The 18501-nt window shown below is 39.4% G+C and overlaps 1 protein-coding gene across 8 annotated transcripts in view; it reads left to right on the forward strand.

The window, feature by feature from the left end:
- IQCH (IQ motif containing H) overlaps positions 1–9343 on the forward strand; it is a 192281-nt gene extending 182938 nt beyond the window's left edge. For 6 of the 8 annotated variants that reach the window (XM_046009107.1, XM_046009108.1, XM_046009109.1 and 3 more), the window contains 2 exons: positions 4134–4242; positions 9010–9343. In XM_046009107.1, coding sequence (XP_045865063.1) covers positions 4134–4242; positions 9010–9126 — 226 coding nt within the window. In that variant the 3' untranslated portion in view covers positions 9127–9343. Of the gene's footprint in view, positions 1–4133; positions 4243–9009 lie in introns of those variants that run through there. The other 2 variants (XM_046009112.1, XM_046009115.1) reach the window with 1 other exon arrangement.
- Positions 9344–18501: the final 9158 nt, after the last annotated feature.

An 18501-nucleotide genomic window follows, 5' to 3' on the forward strand; every position in this document is an offset into this window, starting at 1 on the left:
AAAAAGTATACATGCATCTTCTCTGCCTGGATATGTACCTCCAGGAGGAGAATAGGGCCAGGAACACCTCTGTGCTTGTGCAGGGAAGGAGCTACCCTTTGCTTCTCAGCGATGTTCTATCCAGCAGCTCCCTCCCTGCCTTGCCTTCACCACCAGAAAATTCAAAAGCATTTTATCAACCATGCCAGGCACAGTTCTAAGCGTTAGGCATACAGCAGTGAACCAAACGCTTCTCATGAAGCTGATGGGGAGCCGCATGGGCAGTCTGTAAATAAGAGTTAATATGTCCAGGGCTGTGGCAGGACACGGGCCACAGGCAACCAGGCAGTTACCAGGAGTGGGAGAACCGGGCAGTCAATGGATTTAAAGTTGACAAGCTGGAGGATAAAAACTGTATTTTCCAGGGGCACCTGGGTGGCTCAGTGAGTTAAAACCTCTGCCTTCAGATCGAGTCATGATCCCAGGGTCGTGGGATCGAGCCCCACGTTCAGCTCTCTGCTCAGCGGGAAGCCTGCTTCCTCCTCTCTCTCTCTCTGCCTGCCTGTCTGCCTACTTGTGATCTCTATCTGTCAAATAAATAAATAAAATCTTTAAAAAAACAAACAAACTGTATTTTCCAGAATTATGAGTCTAATTAAGCAGGTAAAGTTCCAGGTCCAAGTACATGTCTAAGTTCAGGAATTCAGACAGATGGGTTAGTTAAGTACAAGAACTAGAAATCAGAACACAGAGACATGAGCCCTACCCTACCAGGTACTGGCTGGCATGAAAGTAAACTGCAAAGAACAAGCTGGGCCAGGACTGGAATGACACAAACCCTCGTGCACTTGGAATGAGGCTGGGAGGGACAGGACCCTTCAGGTGTTGGGAGAAGAGCAGCCCCAGAAATCACACGCCGAAGGAATTCACGTGCCAGGAGATCATCCCAAGGAGCAACCAGCTCACAACATCAGGAAAGGTCAACTGCAAAGAGGGAAAGGATATCCAGAGAGTTAGTTGGGGGGAGCACGACCATAAGAGCTCAAAGAGGAGGCTGCTTTTACAGACCCAGGCCAGCCAGAGGATGGCATGAGGAAAGCCTGCCAGCAGGTGGCAAAAACCACCAGAGGCTGACACTCAGAAGCAGAACTTGTGTCCTACAACTGACAGGATGAGATGGGGATAGTGTTAACAGGGCAGAGGCAGAGTTCCCACAGTATGGGCCACAGGAAGACTTATCCGGGAGGGTACTTGGGCACAGAGGAACCAGGCAAGAGGACAGCATCAGGGAATTTAGGAGACAGAAGAGACTTACATGAAAAAGGAACTCCCCACTCATCAAACTGATTGAGCAGCAAAGTTGGTTTGATGCTGAAGCCTGCAGAATGAATAATTAGGCTGGTGACGAAGAGGAGCTCGCCCAACTATCCCTACACCTGCTCCTGAGATTTCAAGCAGGAATGCCTTTACCTGAAGGCTAGCTTTGGTGGTGGCAATAGTCCTAATATTGTACCTTCTAGATGGTACTGCCACTCACCTATCCTACAGAAAAGGGCACTGGTGATTAACATGGGCCTCCTGAAGAGTCTAGAGCCTTGTCTGCTATTTTCTGTCTCATCTTTCTCATCTCTTCCTGCAGTCACAGAACCAGGGAATGTTGGAGCTAGGAAGGACCCTGGGGATTAACTGACTCTCCTAGTGTAGAAAGGAAACTGGGGTTTCAAGCAGGGAGGTGCTTTACCAGCGTCACACAGCAGCGTGTGTCTCTGGACCCTGAATCTAGTGTGCTTTACCAACACTGTATGGCCACCTTACATGGGGAACCCTATTATGGAAGAGGTTCTCTCTCTACTGGGAAGGGCATCACTACCTGTGCAAGTTTGTCCCAAGTTTGTTAATTTACTTCTTCTGAGTATTAGGTAGGATTCAAGATTATCCCCGAAATTCTCATTGGCATGTAGCTGTACTTCCTTGACTGTGTGATAGATGAGTGGAATTACAGTTAGCACATCAGGAGTGGCTCGGCTGTGTGGACAGGGAGGTTGAGAACGATGAGTTAGTAGACAATGACCAGGGGAGAGTCTGTTTCCTAGAATTCATATCGAAAGAGAAAAAGATGAACAAATACAAACTTTCCTTCTTTGTTTGTGTTGATTTTCTCTGTGGAGCTTTAAGAAGAGGCTTTTCCTGAGCTAGCTGGGCTTTGTTTGGCTTCCTTACAATCGGTTCACCTCAGGGGAAGATGTTAGTCACCCACCTCTTTAGGAAAGGGGAGGGGACCAAGAGTGACGACCTTATAGACGAGAATTCTGCAGTCTGGCTTTGCCAGGATAACTTCATACGGACTCTGTTTATACTAGTAAATTTCTGGCAGTAGCAGAATTCGAGAAGAAATTTCAAGGAAGGAAAAATAAAGGAAATTCTAGAAATGAGTTAATAGGGAAGAGGACTTAGAGTCCATCCCGCTGCTTGGTTCACAACCTGGGGACCATGGACCCCAGGAGGCTAAGGAGAGATGACAATAGAGGCATGAATCCATGTGTGGATCCAGGATCTTACACACACACACACACACACACACACACTAATTTTTTTAAATATGGGCCTCAATCATATATATATGTATATATATATGAATCATCTGAGGGCTAAGTAAAACGATACATTCCTGGATCCCAAACCCAAAGAATCGGATTTTGCTGATCTGAGGTAGAGCCTGGGAATCTGCTATTTTAAGAAGCACCAGGGTCTAGGGCACCTGGGTGGCTCAGTCGGTTAAGCATCTGCCTCCGGCTTAGATCATGTTCCCAGGGTCTTGGGATCCTTGCTCAGCTCGGGGCCTGCTGCTCCCTCTCCCTCTGCCACTCCCCCTGCTTGTACGCTCTGGCTCTATCTCTCTGTCAAATAAATAAATAAATAAAATATTTTTTTTAAAAAAGGCACCGGGGTCTAATATACACCAACATACTGAGTCTGTGGCAATAAAGGGTAAAAATAAATAAAATGAATCACTTTAAAAATTGTTGACTCTGAAGTTGCCTTTGGCTATTATTCTCTTAAAAGAGGCAATAGTAGCTAACATTGGGTAACTGAGGACTGCAGCTCCAAAAGTATGGAAGCACTAATCCAGTCCAACTCCTTCATTTCAGAAAAAAAGAAATGAAGACCCAGAGATCTTAAAGTAGCTTTCCCCCCAAGGTCACACTGCCAGTGGCGGGACAAACAGTCTCCTGCCTGGGGCCTGGGAAGCTTTCTGCTCCCAGCCTGACCTACGGGAAAGCCCAGTCAGGCTGGAAGGCAGCCATTGGGAGTGTTGAAGGCTTACACTCTAAAACGATTTATTTACAGGCAACAACTGGGAAGCAAGTAACCCAAAGTTCTCTGAAGTTGCCTTAAGGGGAAGCTCTTTAGTTTCACACCCTGGAGACAGAACAATTCTTAAAAAATCAATCCATTCACTTAATCCATTTTTTCCCCTTTGCTACGGAAAGTTCACAAAATAACCAGAAGCAATACCTTGCAGTTTTGTTTCAAAGCTACAACTTCTAACAGTCTCGTCGTTTGGGAATGTTCACTGGCCACAGTGAAATTCTACAGGATGGTTTGCAAGTTGTCTCTGAAACCTTCAAGTGTGTGTTCGGCTTTATAAAGCTGGCTGTTCAGGAATGGGACACGTTCTCCTAGGAACACGGACGGCGCAGACTCATACATAGCAGAAATTGCTTGCATGAAATAGAAAATAAGCCCCAGACAAAAGTCTCTGGGATACCGAGGTGCAAATATCTCTAGAGGAAAGGAAATTGTCAGGTATGAATTATATGTAGCAACAATTCTCTTATACACCGATCTCGACAGTTTTTTAAATGAGCTAATACTACTGTCCTGGCTCAGTGGTAGCCTTTCGCTAGGAATGACTGAAGCTATTCTTATTTTCTGCTAAGTTGATTAATAAAAAATATTTATTACACAAATCCTCTTTGTTGACAAGTTAAAATGGAGCCTCATCTTTCATACCTCCCTGAAGATTGCCACCTTGTGAGATTGAAAATACTCATTAAATTCCACCACCAGACAGGCACAAATGAGAGGGTGATTGTTTTTAAGCATGTGAGGGGAATCGTTGGTAAACTCATTTGTTTGGATATCATTAACAGAACAATCGGTGAAGATCTCCAGGGGGTCCTCATGACCTTTGCTCGAAATCTCTTCATCATCCATCAAGAAATATCAGCACCTAATATGCAAGGCGAGACCAATTTTAAGGTGAGGTGTTAATTAACTAACGATTCTGGTTAATTTCTATACAAGGACTGAAAATACCTCATGCTGTATTGTAAACAAGTGCTAAACCATTTTTTTTTTAATTGTGAAGCAGTACATATCTTATAATGCACAGGGTCAATATTATAAGGTTCCCACTGAACCTGTTAGTTAAATTTAATAGTTTGAAATTTTTTCTTTGAAATATAGACGACTTGTTTTAAGTTGCTGCCATTTCCAAACCCAGTTTACAAGACAACACGGCTCTCTGAGATCAGAGGTGACACTGAAGGGTCACAATGAAACCAACACAGAGACAGTCACCACAAAAACCCTGAATGTAACCTACTTATTTGCAGATAACGCAGTATCTGGCCAAGGATTCCTGGGGAGGCCACGTTTCTAGAACCAGAGGAGTTCTGAGACCCCAGGAAAGATAATGTGGAGAAGAGAGAAACAGAAAAAGCCCTCAGCGCATACATGCGCCATGTACCCCACACACTGTTTCTCCAATGTGGGGCAGAAATTTCATCACTAATCTAAAGCTTCCAAACAGCCTTTAAAGATGTTGGTCCATGAAAGCTAGTTGTGTGTAATTGATCAGAAGTCTCCAAACTGTAGAAGTATGAACAAAAGCAAGAAAACAGGAGCAAGATCCACACAACAGTTTTTGAAACACAGGCCAAACAGAGATGAACATTTGGTATTTTTTTAATTTCAATTTTTTATTTAAATTCTAGTTAGTTAACACATAGTATAAAATCGGTTTCAGGTATAGAATTTAGTGATTCATCACTTACATATAACACCCAGTGCCCATCACACAACAAATGCCTTTTTTTTTTTTAAGATTTTATTTATTTGTTTGACAGAGAGATCACAAGTAGGCAGAGAGGCAGGCAGAGAGAGAAGGGAGAAGCAGTCTCCCTGCTGAGCAGAGAGCCTGATGTGGGACTCAATCCCAGGACCCTGAGATCATGACCTGAGCCAAAGACTTTAAGCCAAAGGCTTTAAGGCTTTGTTGGGGTCCCAGGCACCCCAACAAATGCCCTTCTTAATGCCTATCACTCATTTAGCCCATACCTCATCCACCTCCCTCCACCAACCCTCAGTTTGTTCTCCATTGTTAAGAGTCTCTTATGGTCTGCTTCCCTTTCTCCCTCCCTCTCTCTTGTTTGTGCCCCTTCCCACATCTTCATCTGTCTTGTTTCTTAAATTCCACAAGTGAGTGAAATCATATGGTATTTGTCTCTTTGACTGATTTATTTGCCTTAGCAAAAGACACCCTAGTTCCAACCATGTCATTACAAATGGCCATATTTTATTCTTTTTGATGGCTGATTAATATTCTGTTTATATATATATACATACACATATATGTATCTCTACCTCACACATCTTCTTTATCCATTCATCTGCTGATGAACATCTGGGCTCCTTCCACAGTTTGGCTATTGTAGATAATGCTGCTATAAACATCAGGGTGCACGTGCCACTTTAAATCAGTATTTTTGCATCCTTTGTGTAAACCTTTAACCTTTGGGTAAACACCTAGTAGAGCAATTGCTGGATCATAGGGTAGTTCTATTTTTAACTTTTTGAGGAACCTCCATATTGTTTCCCAGGGTGGCTGCACCAGTTTGCATTCCCATCAATGGTGTTAGAGGGTTCCCCATCCTCACCAACATCTGTTGTTTCCTGTGTTGTTAATTTTAGCTACTCTAACAGGTGTGAGGTGGTATCTCATCATAGCTTTGATTTTTATTTTTCTGATGATGAATGGTGTTGAACATGTTTTCATGTATCTGTTAGCTATCTGAATGTTTTCTCTGGAAAAGTGTCTGTTCATGTTTTCTGCTAATTTCTTAACTGGATTATTTATTTTTGGGGGTGCTGAGTTTGACAAGTTCTTTATAGATTTTGGATATTACTCCTTTATCAGATATGTCATTTGCAGCTATCTTCTCCCATTCCATAGGTTTTTTTTTTTAATTTTGTTGATTGTTTCCTTCACTTTGCAGAAGACTTTTATCTTGATGGAGTCCCAACAGTTCATTTTTGCTTTTATTTCCCTTGCCTCTGGTGACGTGTCTAGTAGGACATTGCTACAGCTGAGGTCAAAGAGGTTGCTGCTGTCAAAATCCTTTTCTAGGATTTTGATGGCTTCCTGACTCACATTCATGCATTTTAAATTTATTTTTGTGCATGATATAAAAAAGTGGTCCAGTTTCATTCTTCCGCATGTTGCTGTCCAGTATTCCCAACACCATTTGTTGAAGAGACTGTCTTTTTTCCATTGGATATTCTTTTCCTGCTTTGTTGAAGATTAGTTGACCATAGAGTTGTGGGTCCATTTCTGGGTTTTCTGTTCTGTTCCGTTGATCATTGCATCTGTTTTTGTGAATAAAATGAATAAAAAATGGAAGGTGATGCAGATATAGCACTTAACAAAATATAACACTATTTCCTAAAAACACTCAACCTAGGAATAGAAGGGAACTTCCTCAACCTGCTAAGGGCATTAGCAAAAGCCCACAGCTAACATCATAGTTAATGGTGCAAGACTAAAAGCTTTCCCCCTAAGATCAGGAGCAAGACAAGGATGTCTGCTTTCACCACTTCTATTCATCACTGTACTAGAGGTTCTAGCCCAGGCAATTCAGCAAGAAAAAGAAATAAAAGGCATCCAGATTGGAAAGAAAGAAGTAAAACTACTTCTATTCACAAATAACACGATCCTGTATTTAGGAAATCTTAAAGAACCCAAAAACAACCTGTTAGAGCTAATAAATGAGTTGAGAAAAGTTGCAAGAGCTAAGGTCAATATAGAGACATTGATTGGATTTCTATACACTAATAATGAATGATCCAAAAATAATTTTTTTAATTTTAAATTTAAATTTAAAATTTTTTTTAAAAATTCTATTTACAATAGCATCAGAAAGAATAAAAATATTTAGGAATATATTTAACAGAAGAAGTATAAGATAAGATCTGTCCATCATAAAAGAAAGAAGATCTAAACAAATTGAGTAGAAGATTTAATATTGTTAAGATGGCAATAATACTCCCCAGACAGATCTATGGATTCAACACCAATTCCTATCAGCATCTCAGCTGGCTTTATTTGCAGAAATTTACAAGATGATCCTAAAATTCCTATGGAAATGCCAAGGATCCAGAATAGTAAAAATAATCTTGAAAAAGATGAACAAAGAGAAATTACACTTCTCAACGTTAAAACCTAACTACAATGGGGTGTCTAGGTGGCTCAGTCAGTTAGTTAAGCATCTGACCTAGATCAGGTCAGATGCTCAGGTCATGATCTCAGGGTCATGGGATTGAGATGGGCATTGGGCCCAACACCTGGCACAGAGTCTGCTTGTCCCTCTCCCTCTACACCTCCCTCCCACTCATGCTTGCTATCTCTAAAGCAAATAAATGAAATCTGAAAAAAAAAAAAAAAACAAACATAAACTACAAAACTATGGTAATCAAGACAGTGTGGTACTGGCATAAGAATAGAAGTAGATCAATGGAATAAAATTGAGAGTCCAAAATAAACCCATACATTTATAGTCAATTGATTGTCGACAAGAGTGCTAAAGCAATCTGATGGGAAAAATATTGTTTTTTAAACAAATGGTGCTGGAGAAAACAAAATATCCACATACAGATGAATGAAGTTGTACCTCCACTCCAGAGCATATATAAAAACTAAATAAAAATGGATCAAAAACCCAAAGGTAAGAGCTACAACTATAAAACTCTTAGAAGAAAACACAGGTATAAATAAATCTTCATGACCCTGTAGCTAGCAAAGCCTTCTTAGACATGATATCTAAAATGTAAACAGCTAAGGTAAAAATAGATAATAGTTAACATGGAGTATTACTCAGGCATAAAAAGGAAATGTGGTTCTGATCCATAACACAAATGAACCTTGAAAACATTATGTTAAGTGAAGAAGGCCAGGCACAAAAGGCCACATACTGTATGATTCCATTTATATGAAATGTCCACAGTAAGCAAATCTATAGAGACAGAGAGTAGATTAGCAGTTGTCAGGAGCCAGGGAAAGGGAAAATGAGGAAAGGCTGCCAATGGGCGTAGAGTTTCTATATGGGGTCCTGAAAATGTTCTGGAGTTACATAATAATGATGGTTTCTTGTGAACCCACTGAAAAACCAGAGTTGAACTGTTTGTAAGGGTGAATTTTAAGGCATGTGAATAGTACCTCAATAAAAAATAGCTAAATAAAATAAAAGGGAAAGGTGCCATTTTTCTGCCCAATGGGAAAAAAACCAGTGGAAGTAAATACTCCCATCAGCCTACTAGCCCTCATTTTAGGATGACTAGACCAATGCTTCTCAAATTATCTATAGTGAAGTTTTGTTTTTTCCAGCTTACCATGGATCAGCACTTTTGTAAAATACAAAAAACATGAATTACTAAAAAAATGAAATGAAAAAAATTAAAGACATATAAAATAGAAGCGCATTGTTTTTCATTTGATTTAGCAGCAATAAAAATTTCTGTAAAGGTTTCCACATCCTTACTCTTAATTTTTTTTACTCTCAATTATTTCACAACTGATGACACAATTTGTAGATGAGTCTTAGTTAGCAAAACACACTTTGAGTTTAACTGGTCTAAATTATACTTAACTCCAAAAAGGAGCAAATAATTGGGGCGGGGTGGGGGTGGTGGGGAGGAAGAGTTGTAAGAGGTCTTTAAATAATGAGTATTACTTTTATTGTTCATTTACAGACAGCCATTGATGACATTGAAGCCATTCTAGGTGTAACAGAGGAAAACAAAGTAAGATTTGAAGAAGAGCTAAAACAGTCCAAAGATGACAAAAACCTCTCTAAATCTGATAAATGAATGCTCCTGGAATATTGCTGATTTTTGGATTCAATCTGGAGTCAAAAAAAGGCAACATTCTTTTTGCTGTTAGGAATCAAAGTGGGGAGTGGAGTTAGTTTGTTTTGTGTGCTAGGAGGTGTATCAAAACAGATTATAGTGTAATGCTCTTTTTAAAAAAAATGTTTATTACGTGATCTTATTTTACTTATTAAACTAAAACCTGTGTGTGCTTTTACTTGAGAGTATCAAACAGTCTCTTCTTCTTCCAGAACTCAGGAAGAAATAACCTAACAAGAAAGTTACAAGTCTTACTGCTATCACTTCTGCACCTATCTCCTTATAAACCTTAGGATTATGAAGCTTTTGTTTATGCCTTACAAAGTTTTCTCCTCCTGTTTCTAAGAGTCATTTGTCTTCTGCATTTAAAAAAAAAAATGGAATAAAGTCTTAGTCATTGCTATTTGGCAAAACAGGTCTTCTTTTCCTCCAATAAAATGACATTTACATGTATTTTTAAAGTGACCCTCTATCATTCATTGTATTTTTTTCTTGTTCCAAACCACTATTGTTTGTTGTTACCATTTCTCAAAAAAGTAAGGTGCTAAGCCAACATCTAGTTCACCAGGGCATCAGAATTTATCTAGGTGGCAGTATCTGCTCTTAGTTTAATATATAGCACCACTCGAGCCCTCTAGCATGAAGAAACATTGGTAATCTCTAATTCTCCATTTAATACGGCAGTAGGATTTGTACAATCATAATTCAACAGTACCTTTTTAAAGTGCAAATTGTTAAAATTATGCGGTGCTGACACTAACTCTTAGCATTCCCTTCTCAATTGTTCAAAACATTTCAGAAACATCCAGCTTTACAGAAGGGTGAAATATCCAAGTCACAACACCAAAATCACGTAGTTGTTTTCAAGAATAACCTTTATGTCTTTAAAAATATTTGAATGTGTTGGGGAAACTAGGCATACTGTTTTATGTATGGAATTTCAATAATTTTTAACGGTGCCTCAGCTGCAAGCTCAGAGCTCCTGCCTAAAGTCGGCGTTTTTGTGTGTATCCGCTTTTGTTTTGCTATAGTTGGAAATACATTAATTAGCCAGGTTTCCTGCCTGGGCTAGGTACAACGATGACCTCTTTTTCTTGCCAGATCATTCTAATCCATATGAGGGGCCCACTGTCCAGACACTTGACGGATAGGAAGTACTACAGGCCCATTAGAATCTCGCCTCAATTGGAGCCAGAGCAACATAAGGTCCAAGAGACTCATTAGTTCACTGGCACAATCGTGTCCTGAGAGTAAATGAAACCCTCTGTCTCCTTATGGCTCTCATCTGCTCTGGACTTTAAAAGAAAACTGTCTCTGTTTTGTTCAGCACAGCAGTGCATCTTTCACATGGTGAGAACCCCTCTTAACAGTACAAAACTGTTAAATCTATCAGGGAAGTTTTGTATGTGAATTTTGATTAGCACTCTGGAGCCTCAAGCTGCTGGCAATTGTAAAATGAGTTCACTCTCCTGTACCTTTTTTTTTTTTTTTAAACCCACCATGATTGATTTTCTCAAACAATGCACTTTCCTTCCTTCCATCTCCCATTAGCATACACCACAGAATGCCTGTTTGCAAATTGAGGCCTTACATTCGGATTCAGGTCCTACTAGGAAAACAATCGGAAGTAAGGTTTTCTACCTAAAAACCTACAGCTTCAAAATGAGAGGAAAAAATTTGGTATGATGAAACAATCACTTCAAGTAATTAAGTGGAAGAAGCCAGAGGACCAGATTAAATTAGTGAAATGTTTTAATTACAGAACATTTGAAAAGAAGCATAGTCCATTATCTTTTAGCACATATATGTAGCAAAGACGCTATGCTACTGGTAAACTATGGTAAGTTTGAAAAAGAAATCACATATATGTGTACAATGTTTAAAAGTACTGTAAACAAAAATTAATTGAGATGAATTACTGAACTTTTATTACTCTAAATAGGAAAATGAAATCTTTGCTGATAAGAGGATGTCCCTTTACATATTCCCTTTGTTTTAAAGAAACCAAATAGGTAATATTTCATGGCAAACTGCTATCTACTTACCTATATCTTCTGTAATCTACTTATATTTACCTTTAATGAACACTTATTATGGGCTAAGTGTATACTGTACTGTGGGTACGTATGACTACTGTTCTCATTTTACATACGGGACACTAAGATTTAGTGGGGGTATCTCGGTGCATGTTTCAAGACCAAATGAAATTGGGGCTTTGCTCTTTTACCACAAATTCTAGCATGTTGTGTAAAGTAAAAAGTTCAGATTCACTTGTCCCAGATCACACAAGGAACTTGCACTTTTGTGTAACAAATTCTAGCATTGCTTAAGGGACAGTTCACTTATGCTTCCAGCTAAATCAACCTGCACAACTGACAGTATCATGAGGCATCACAATTATGTAATCAAAGAAATCAGAAGAGAATGTGGTGTCAGGAGAATTCTGCCATGTGATGGATCTGTAAGACTTCTGTGGAGAACTGACAATGGGAAGGGGCAGGAGAGTTTGGAAGCTGGGAAGTCATGCCCCATAGTTTGTTTGAAAAAGGGAATAAGGCCAAGAACCTGGAGAAGGGATAAGAAAGGACTTCCAACAAGATAGACAGTAACCTGGGAAAAGTTGGACCATTATTTCAGGCTATATAATTCTAAGAATTGCAAGCATCCTATCTTTCAGGTATAAAAATAAATATTGGGGCGCCTGAGTGGCTCAGTGGGTTAAGCCTCTGCCTTCAGCTCAGGTCATGATCTCAGTGTCCTGGGATGGAGCCCTGCATCGGGCTCTCTGTTCAGCGGAGAGCCTGCTTCCCCCACCCCCCCCCCCCCCGCCCCTCAGCCTGCCTCTCTGCCTACTTGTGATCTCTCTCTGTCAAATAAATAAAATCCTTTAAAAAAAAAGTATTTTATCATAAGTAATATATTAGTAATCATCTGATAGCTTTAACAATTAATAATCATTTGTATGCATCTGGCACCTTTCTTCTAAAGAGCTCAAAGCACTTTACATTTGTTATCTCATTAATTCCCAACACTGTCCCTGTGGGGAAGGTAGTAAGTATTTTAACATTTAAATGTTTATCTTTCAGAATTTCTCAAGCATGCATTAATTATATTTCCAAAAATGTAAATGTTCACTAGTTTTATTTTACTGTTCCTCTGGCTTCAATGTGCATAATAGATCTGTTCAACTCTCTAATGCACCGATCACAGCAAATCTTTTTTTTAAATAATATTTTATTTATTTATTTGATGGAGAGAGATCACAAGCAGGCAGAGAGGCAGGCAGAGAGAGAGGAGGAAGCAGGCTCCCCGCCCAGCAGAGAGCCCAAAGCAGGGCTCGATCCCAGGATCCTGAGACAGGACCTGAGCCGAAGGCAGAGGCTTAACCCGTTGAGCCACCCAGGTGCCCCTGGATCACAGTAAATCTTATCTGGAAAACTATAAGTTGCTAAAATAATGGAAGAGTGGAAGTTGTGGCTGGGGGGAAGCATATGACTGCTTTTCTCACTGGAAAAAGTTTGGTTCAGTCCATTGCAAATGCAGATGAAACGTGCTGTGGATCTTCCAAATCTTTTCTGGGTCCCATTCTTTCCAAAAGGTGAGCCTCACGAGGGTAAGTGCTGTATCTATAAGCCTGAGGTAGACTGACCTACTATTTACATCTTTGTTTTACTGATGATTTTTATCAAAGTGGAACAGAAACCAGATGCATTCTACCAGGAATTGTATCCTGAAGAGTCACAGAATAATAAGGGCCAGAAACTCGTCTCCCCAACCCTCACTCTCTCTGGGCTGGTCATACTTTCCTCGATTTCCTAACTAGAAAAATGGCAGATAGTAATACCTGCTCCTTAGGGAAGCAGTAGAGATTAATTGGCCAATGTTGGGAGAGCATTTCCAAGATGAAGCGTTCTACATAAATGTTTAAGTATTATTATTGCTCTCCTCCTTCAAATGGAAGTTCTAACTTTGAAATGTGATTATACACTTTTCCCCAAAAAAACCCTTCATAACCACATATATAGGTTTATTTTTCACTCTAACAGTCTAACTCATGGCTGTGAAACTTTATTGCACTTGATGGAGGACCCTGGCTTTTATTAGTTTTAAACTGCTGGTTGCTGGGGTATTTATGTAAATGAGGCAAAGATACCAAAACAGTAAATAATAAGCATGTCCCTGCTGTTTAAAAATCTGTTGGTAGAAACAACTTTTGTTTGGGTATAAGAAGACCCTAAACATAACATAGGAAAATATAGCTTTGGTATCTATGCATAAAATAGCATTTTGGGTTTAGGGGTTGTTTTTGACATTGGTTTTCTCCCCAAACATTTCTTTACCACTCTGTAAACATTTTGTTTTACCTCTACAGTGGCCACCACGTATATCATATATATGTATGTGAGAGAGAGAAATAAGTAAAAGACATCTTAAGAACTTTTTTTATTAACAAAATGTTATAAAGTATACTAGATACCTAATAATAGCACCCAGAAAGCAAGGCCACACCCAAATTCATTGCAATCTCCTCATAAGGAATGTCATGATAAAATCATGGTCCCATAAACTTAACAACAAAACAGCAGAACTTCCATTGGTTGCAAAATAACTTCAAATTCGCATTCAAATTCTGGTTCATTGAAAGATTCATGCTGCTTTGCTTCTGAGCAGAGGACACAAAATACTTATTTTGCAATCGTTGAAAAATTTAAAATGATCTAACAACACGTGACTTGCAGGTTCCCTTTATAAAGCCTTCCTACTCATCTTCTTTTTAAGTTGAATATCCACAGCTAGCCACATTTCGAAGTCAAAAAACTAGGTTCATTTGCAACAACAGTGAAAAATAGGAGAAGTCTAAACATTCAACAATAGGTATTAACTTAAAAATTATAGGGGCTACCTGGGTGGCTCAGTTGTTTAAGCATCTGATCCTTAATTTCTGTTCAGGTCATGATCTCAGGGTCATGAGACTGAGCCCAGAGTCAGGCTCTACGCTGGGCATGGAGCCTGCTAAATATTCTTCCTCTCTCTGTCCCTCTCCCTTTGCCCATCCCCTCAACACTACCCCTACATGTACACATGCATGTGCTCGCTCTCTCTCTCGCTCTTAAAAAAGAAAAATTCAAATAAAATTATGGAATAGCTATAAAGACAGTCATTTTAAAACTCATAGGTTACTATAACTACTGTATGATCTAGCCATTCCACTCATAGGCATTTATTTACCCAAGAGAGCAAAAAGTATATGTCCATTCAAAGACTTGCACATGAATCTTCATTGCAAATTTATTTGTAATAGCCCCAAACTGGAAACAACCCAAATGTCCACCAACATGTAGATGTATAAATTATGCGACACCTTTACAATGGAATACTACTCAGCAATGAAAAACCAGTTGTTGATAAAATCAAAGACATGAATGAATCTTAATATAATTGTGCTGAATGAAAAAATCCAGGCAAAAAAAGAGTACATATCCATTTATAGAACATCCTAAAAATATAAATTATAGTGACAAAAAGCAAATCAGTGGTGGCCTGGAGGTGGGAAGCTGAGGGCCAGGTGGTGAGGAGGAACAGGAAGATTACAAAGGAGCAGGAGGAAAATCCTGGGGGTGATGGATAGCTTCACTATGTTGATTGTGAAAATGATATGTGATCAGTCAAAACTTATCAAACTATACACCTTAAATATGTGCCCTGTTTGAAGGTCAATTACACATCAAAAGTTTTTTTAAAAAAATCATGAATTAGGAGAATATAAGAAAATGAAATGACATTTAATTATTAAGAAGCGTATTTTTTTTCTTTTTCCAAGATTTTATGTATTTTAGAGAGAGAAAGACAAAAAGGGGGGTCGAAGCCAGGGAGGAACAAATGGAGAAGGACAAGCAGACTCTACACTGAGCACAGAGCCCAATGTGGGGCTTGACCTCACAACCCTGAGATCATGACCTGAGCCAAAACCAAGACATGCCCAACCAACTTGAGCCACCCAGGCACCCCCAAGAAGCATATTTTAAAACAGCATGAAAGACTAGGACTCCAGTTACAAATTTTTAAAAATATGTATATATATGTGCATGCACGTGCAAGCACACACACACACACACACACACACAACTCTAAAGATGTCTCCTGGAATGTTCACAGTGGATAATTCTTAATGGTACAATTTTCTTCTTTTTGTATTTTCTATTTTATAATGAACCTGTTTTCAATTAATGGAACAAATGAAACAAAAATTTAATTTGCGGGAGTCTGGGAAAGAAAAATATATGAAGGTCTTCATTATAAGTTCTGCTATCAAAAGTGATAATGATGGGGCGCCTGGGTGGCTCAGTGGGTTAAAGCCTCTGCCTTTCGCTCAGGTCATGATCCCAGGGTCCTGGGATCGAGCCCCGCATCAGGCTCTCTGCTTGGCAGGGAGCCTGCTTCCTCCTCTCTCTCTCTCTGCCTGCCTCTCTTCCTACTTGTGATCTCTCTCTGTCAAATAAATAAATAAAATCTTAAAAAAAAAAGTGATAATGAACTTAGGGACATGGAGTGGAAATGTCATAACCACCTTCCTCCTCAAAGCTCCCAAAGCTGTCACCAGATAGTAATGGCATGTTCCTTCACATCATGGATTACAAGTTTCATTTTAAGCTTAATACCCTAAGTCTGAATATTCAAGAATTCATACCAGACTATGACTTTAGTTCTGTATCTGCTCATGCAAACGGAGATGCAAGAAAGGGTGAATGCTTCTGTTCACCTACAAATATTTGGAGGGACATACAGTGATTAGTGGCATTTGCAGTTTTTCTAAACGCGTATGGAGCACACACACACACACACACAACACACATATACACACCCCATTTGCTTTAGATTTAAAAGTCTTAATGGGTTTTAGTTCCAGCTCTTTCCTTAATGGACAAGTAACTTCTCCTCTCTAGTCCTCATTTTTTTGGTATGTAAAATAAGAAAGTTGAACTGATATTTAAACTTCTGGCCAACTCTAACGATTCAAAGTATCAAAAGGGCAAAACCATATGTGTATATACCACATAAGGCGGTGACTTCTAGCTTTCTTCTTCCATTTATTGGAAATCATGGATAATATCTTATAACTTTGTACAGCCTCCTACGTTTCCCTATTTACTATCCAAAATGGCTGTGATTTTAAATAGTTACAAATGTTTTATAATTTTATAGTTTCTATAAGTTTATAAGTCTATAAGTTTATAGTTTCTTGAGATGCAAACAGTTTTCTCTCAGAAGGAATCATTTAGACTAAAGACAGTAGCAAGCCAAATATATCCTTTAGACTGGAATCATGTCTTTCATTCTTTGGGCTTTGGCTTGTACTCTTTCCAGTATTGCTACTCACCTAAAGTAATGGAAACATTTTATTTTGAAAGCATTATATCTGAACTGATTTAACGTATACTTTCTGTCCTAGAAGATCTTGGTGCAAATAGATGGGATAGAAATGAGAATCAAAGGTTTAAATGTGCACTGTTGTTTCTGTAAGCCCAAAGCATATCTCCTTTTTACATCTGCTTTGCAGGGACAGTACGGAGAGCTGGAATACAGTCTCTGAGCTTTACTTTAATTTATACCTGGACTCAGAAAGAGATGGATGATGTATTTTGCAACATTCCATTTTGCTCTATAGCAGACATAGACATATGCAGACATGGTGAACTGCATAAATGAGGCATAGAACCCTGAAACTAATTTTACCTGGCACCTTTAATCCCATATTTTAAAGACCTCCTAAAATGCACTGTTTTCTGGGCCCTGTCTATAAGTGGTTAAGTCAGGCTTCCCAGGAAGTGTTCTGCCATCCACATAGAAGGGTTAGAACAAGGAGCAGAGTGTACAATGATTATCTATCCCTTTATGAAGCCCACAGTGATTGTTATGGCTAAAATAAGTCTTTAAAGTTCATTGCCAGAGCAGAAATCTCTCTCCTTCCTTTATTCTCACTAGCAACTTAGATTCTTGGTACTAAAACCATGAAAACAAAAAAATTATAGATGATGTAAGGTTTAAAAACTACTTATGAACATTTTTTTTAAGAGGACTTTGTCTTGGGCGCCTGGGTGGCTCAGTGGGTTAGGCCTCTGCCTTCGGCTCAGGTCATGATCTCAGGGTCCTGGGATTGAGTCCTGCATCGGGCTCTCTGCTCAGCAGGGTGCCTGCTTCCCTCTATCTCTCTCTCTCTCTGCCTGCCTCTCTGCCTAGTTGTGATTTCTCTCTGTCAAATAAATAAATAAGATCTTTAAAAAAAAGAGGACTATGTCTTTTGGTATACCTTAGAGTTTTTAAATTTTTCTCATTACAGAAACATATGCTCACGATAAAAAAATAAATATGGGGCGCCTGGGTGGCTCAGTGGGTTAAGCCACTGCCTTCGGCTCAGGTCATGATCCCAGGGTCCTGGGATCGAGTCCCGTATCGGGCTCTCTGCTCAGCAGGGAGCCTGCTTCCTTCTCTCTCTCTCTCTGCCTGCCTCTCTGTCTACTTGTGATCTCTGTCTGTCAAATAAATAAATAAATAAATAAAATCTTTAAAAAAAAAAAATAAATAAATATGATCACATAGCTTCTTAAGCAAATAATTTAAAAAAACAAATACTTTTTAAAAACAGGAATGTGCAGGGAAGAAATTTAAAAATCAGCTTTTAAAAAAGTTGGGGGGAGTGCCCAGCTAGCTCAGTCGGTAAAGTACACATTAGAACTTAGGGTTGTGGGGCACCTGGGTGGCTCAGTGGGTTAAGCCGCTGCCTTCAGCTCGGGTCATGATCTCAGGGTCCTGGGATCGAGCCCCGCATCAGGCTCTCTGCTCCGCAGGGAGCCTGCTTCCTCCTCTCTCTCTGCCTGCCTCTCTGCCTACTTGTGATCTCTCTCTGTCAAATAAATAAAATCTTTAAAAAAAAAAAAAAAAAGAACTTGGGATTGTGAGTTTCGACCCCATGTTGAGTGTAGAGTTTACTTACAACTAGAATCTTTTTAAAAAAAATCAACAATTATTTCGCCACCCAGAGAGAACTACTGTTAAATCCAAGGGAGAACCTACTATTATTCCTACCTAGAGCTTCTGGATTTGCCATGCCTTCTGCCTGGCGCACAGTTCTGCCAGAAGTCTGCTGGTTCCCTTACTCACTGTATTCAGTCTCTGCTTGACTGTCACTAGATCAGGGGGACCCTCCCTAATATAGCACCCATCCTTACTCTCTCTCCTCTTACTCTGCTTTATTTTTCTTTAGAGCACTGAACCATATGCAGTATTACAAAATAGGTCTGTTTATCTTTTATGATCTGTCTCACCAAATGGATTGTA

The sequence above is a fragment of the Meles meles genome, chromosome 6 (assembly GCF_922984935.1).
Source record: "Meles meles chromosome 6, mMelMel3.1 paternal haplotype, whole genome shotgun sequence".
Taxonomy (NCBI): domain Eukaryota; kingdom Metazoa; phylum Chordata; class Mammalia; order Carnivora; family Mustelidae; genus Meles; species Meles meles.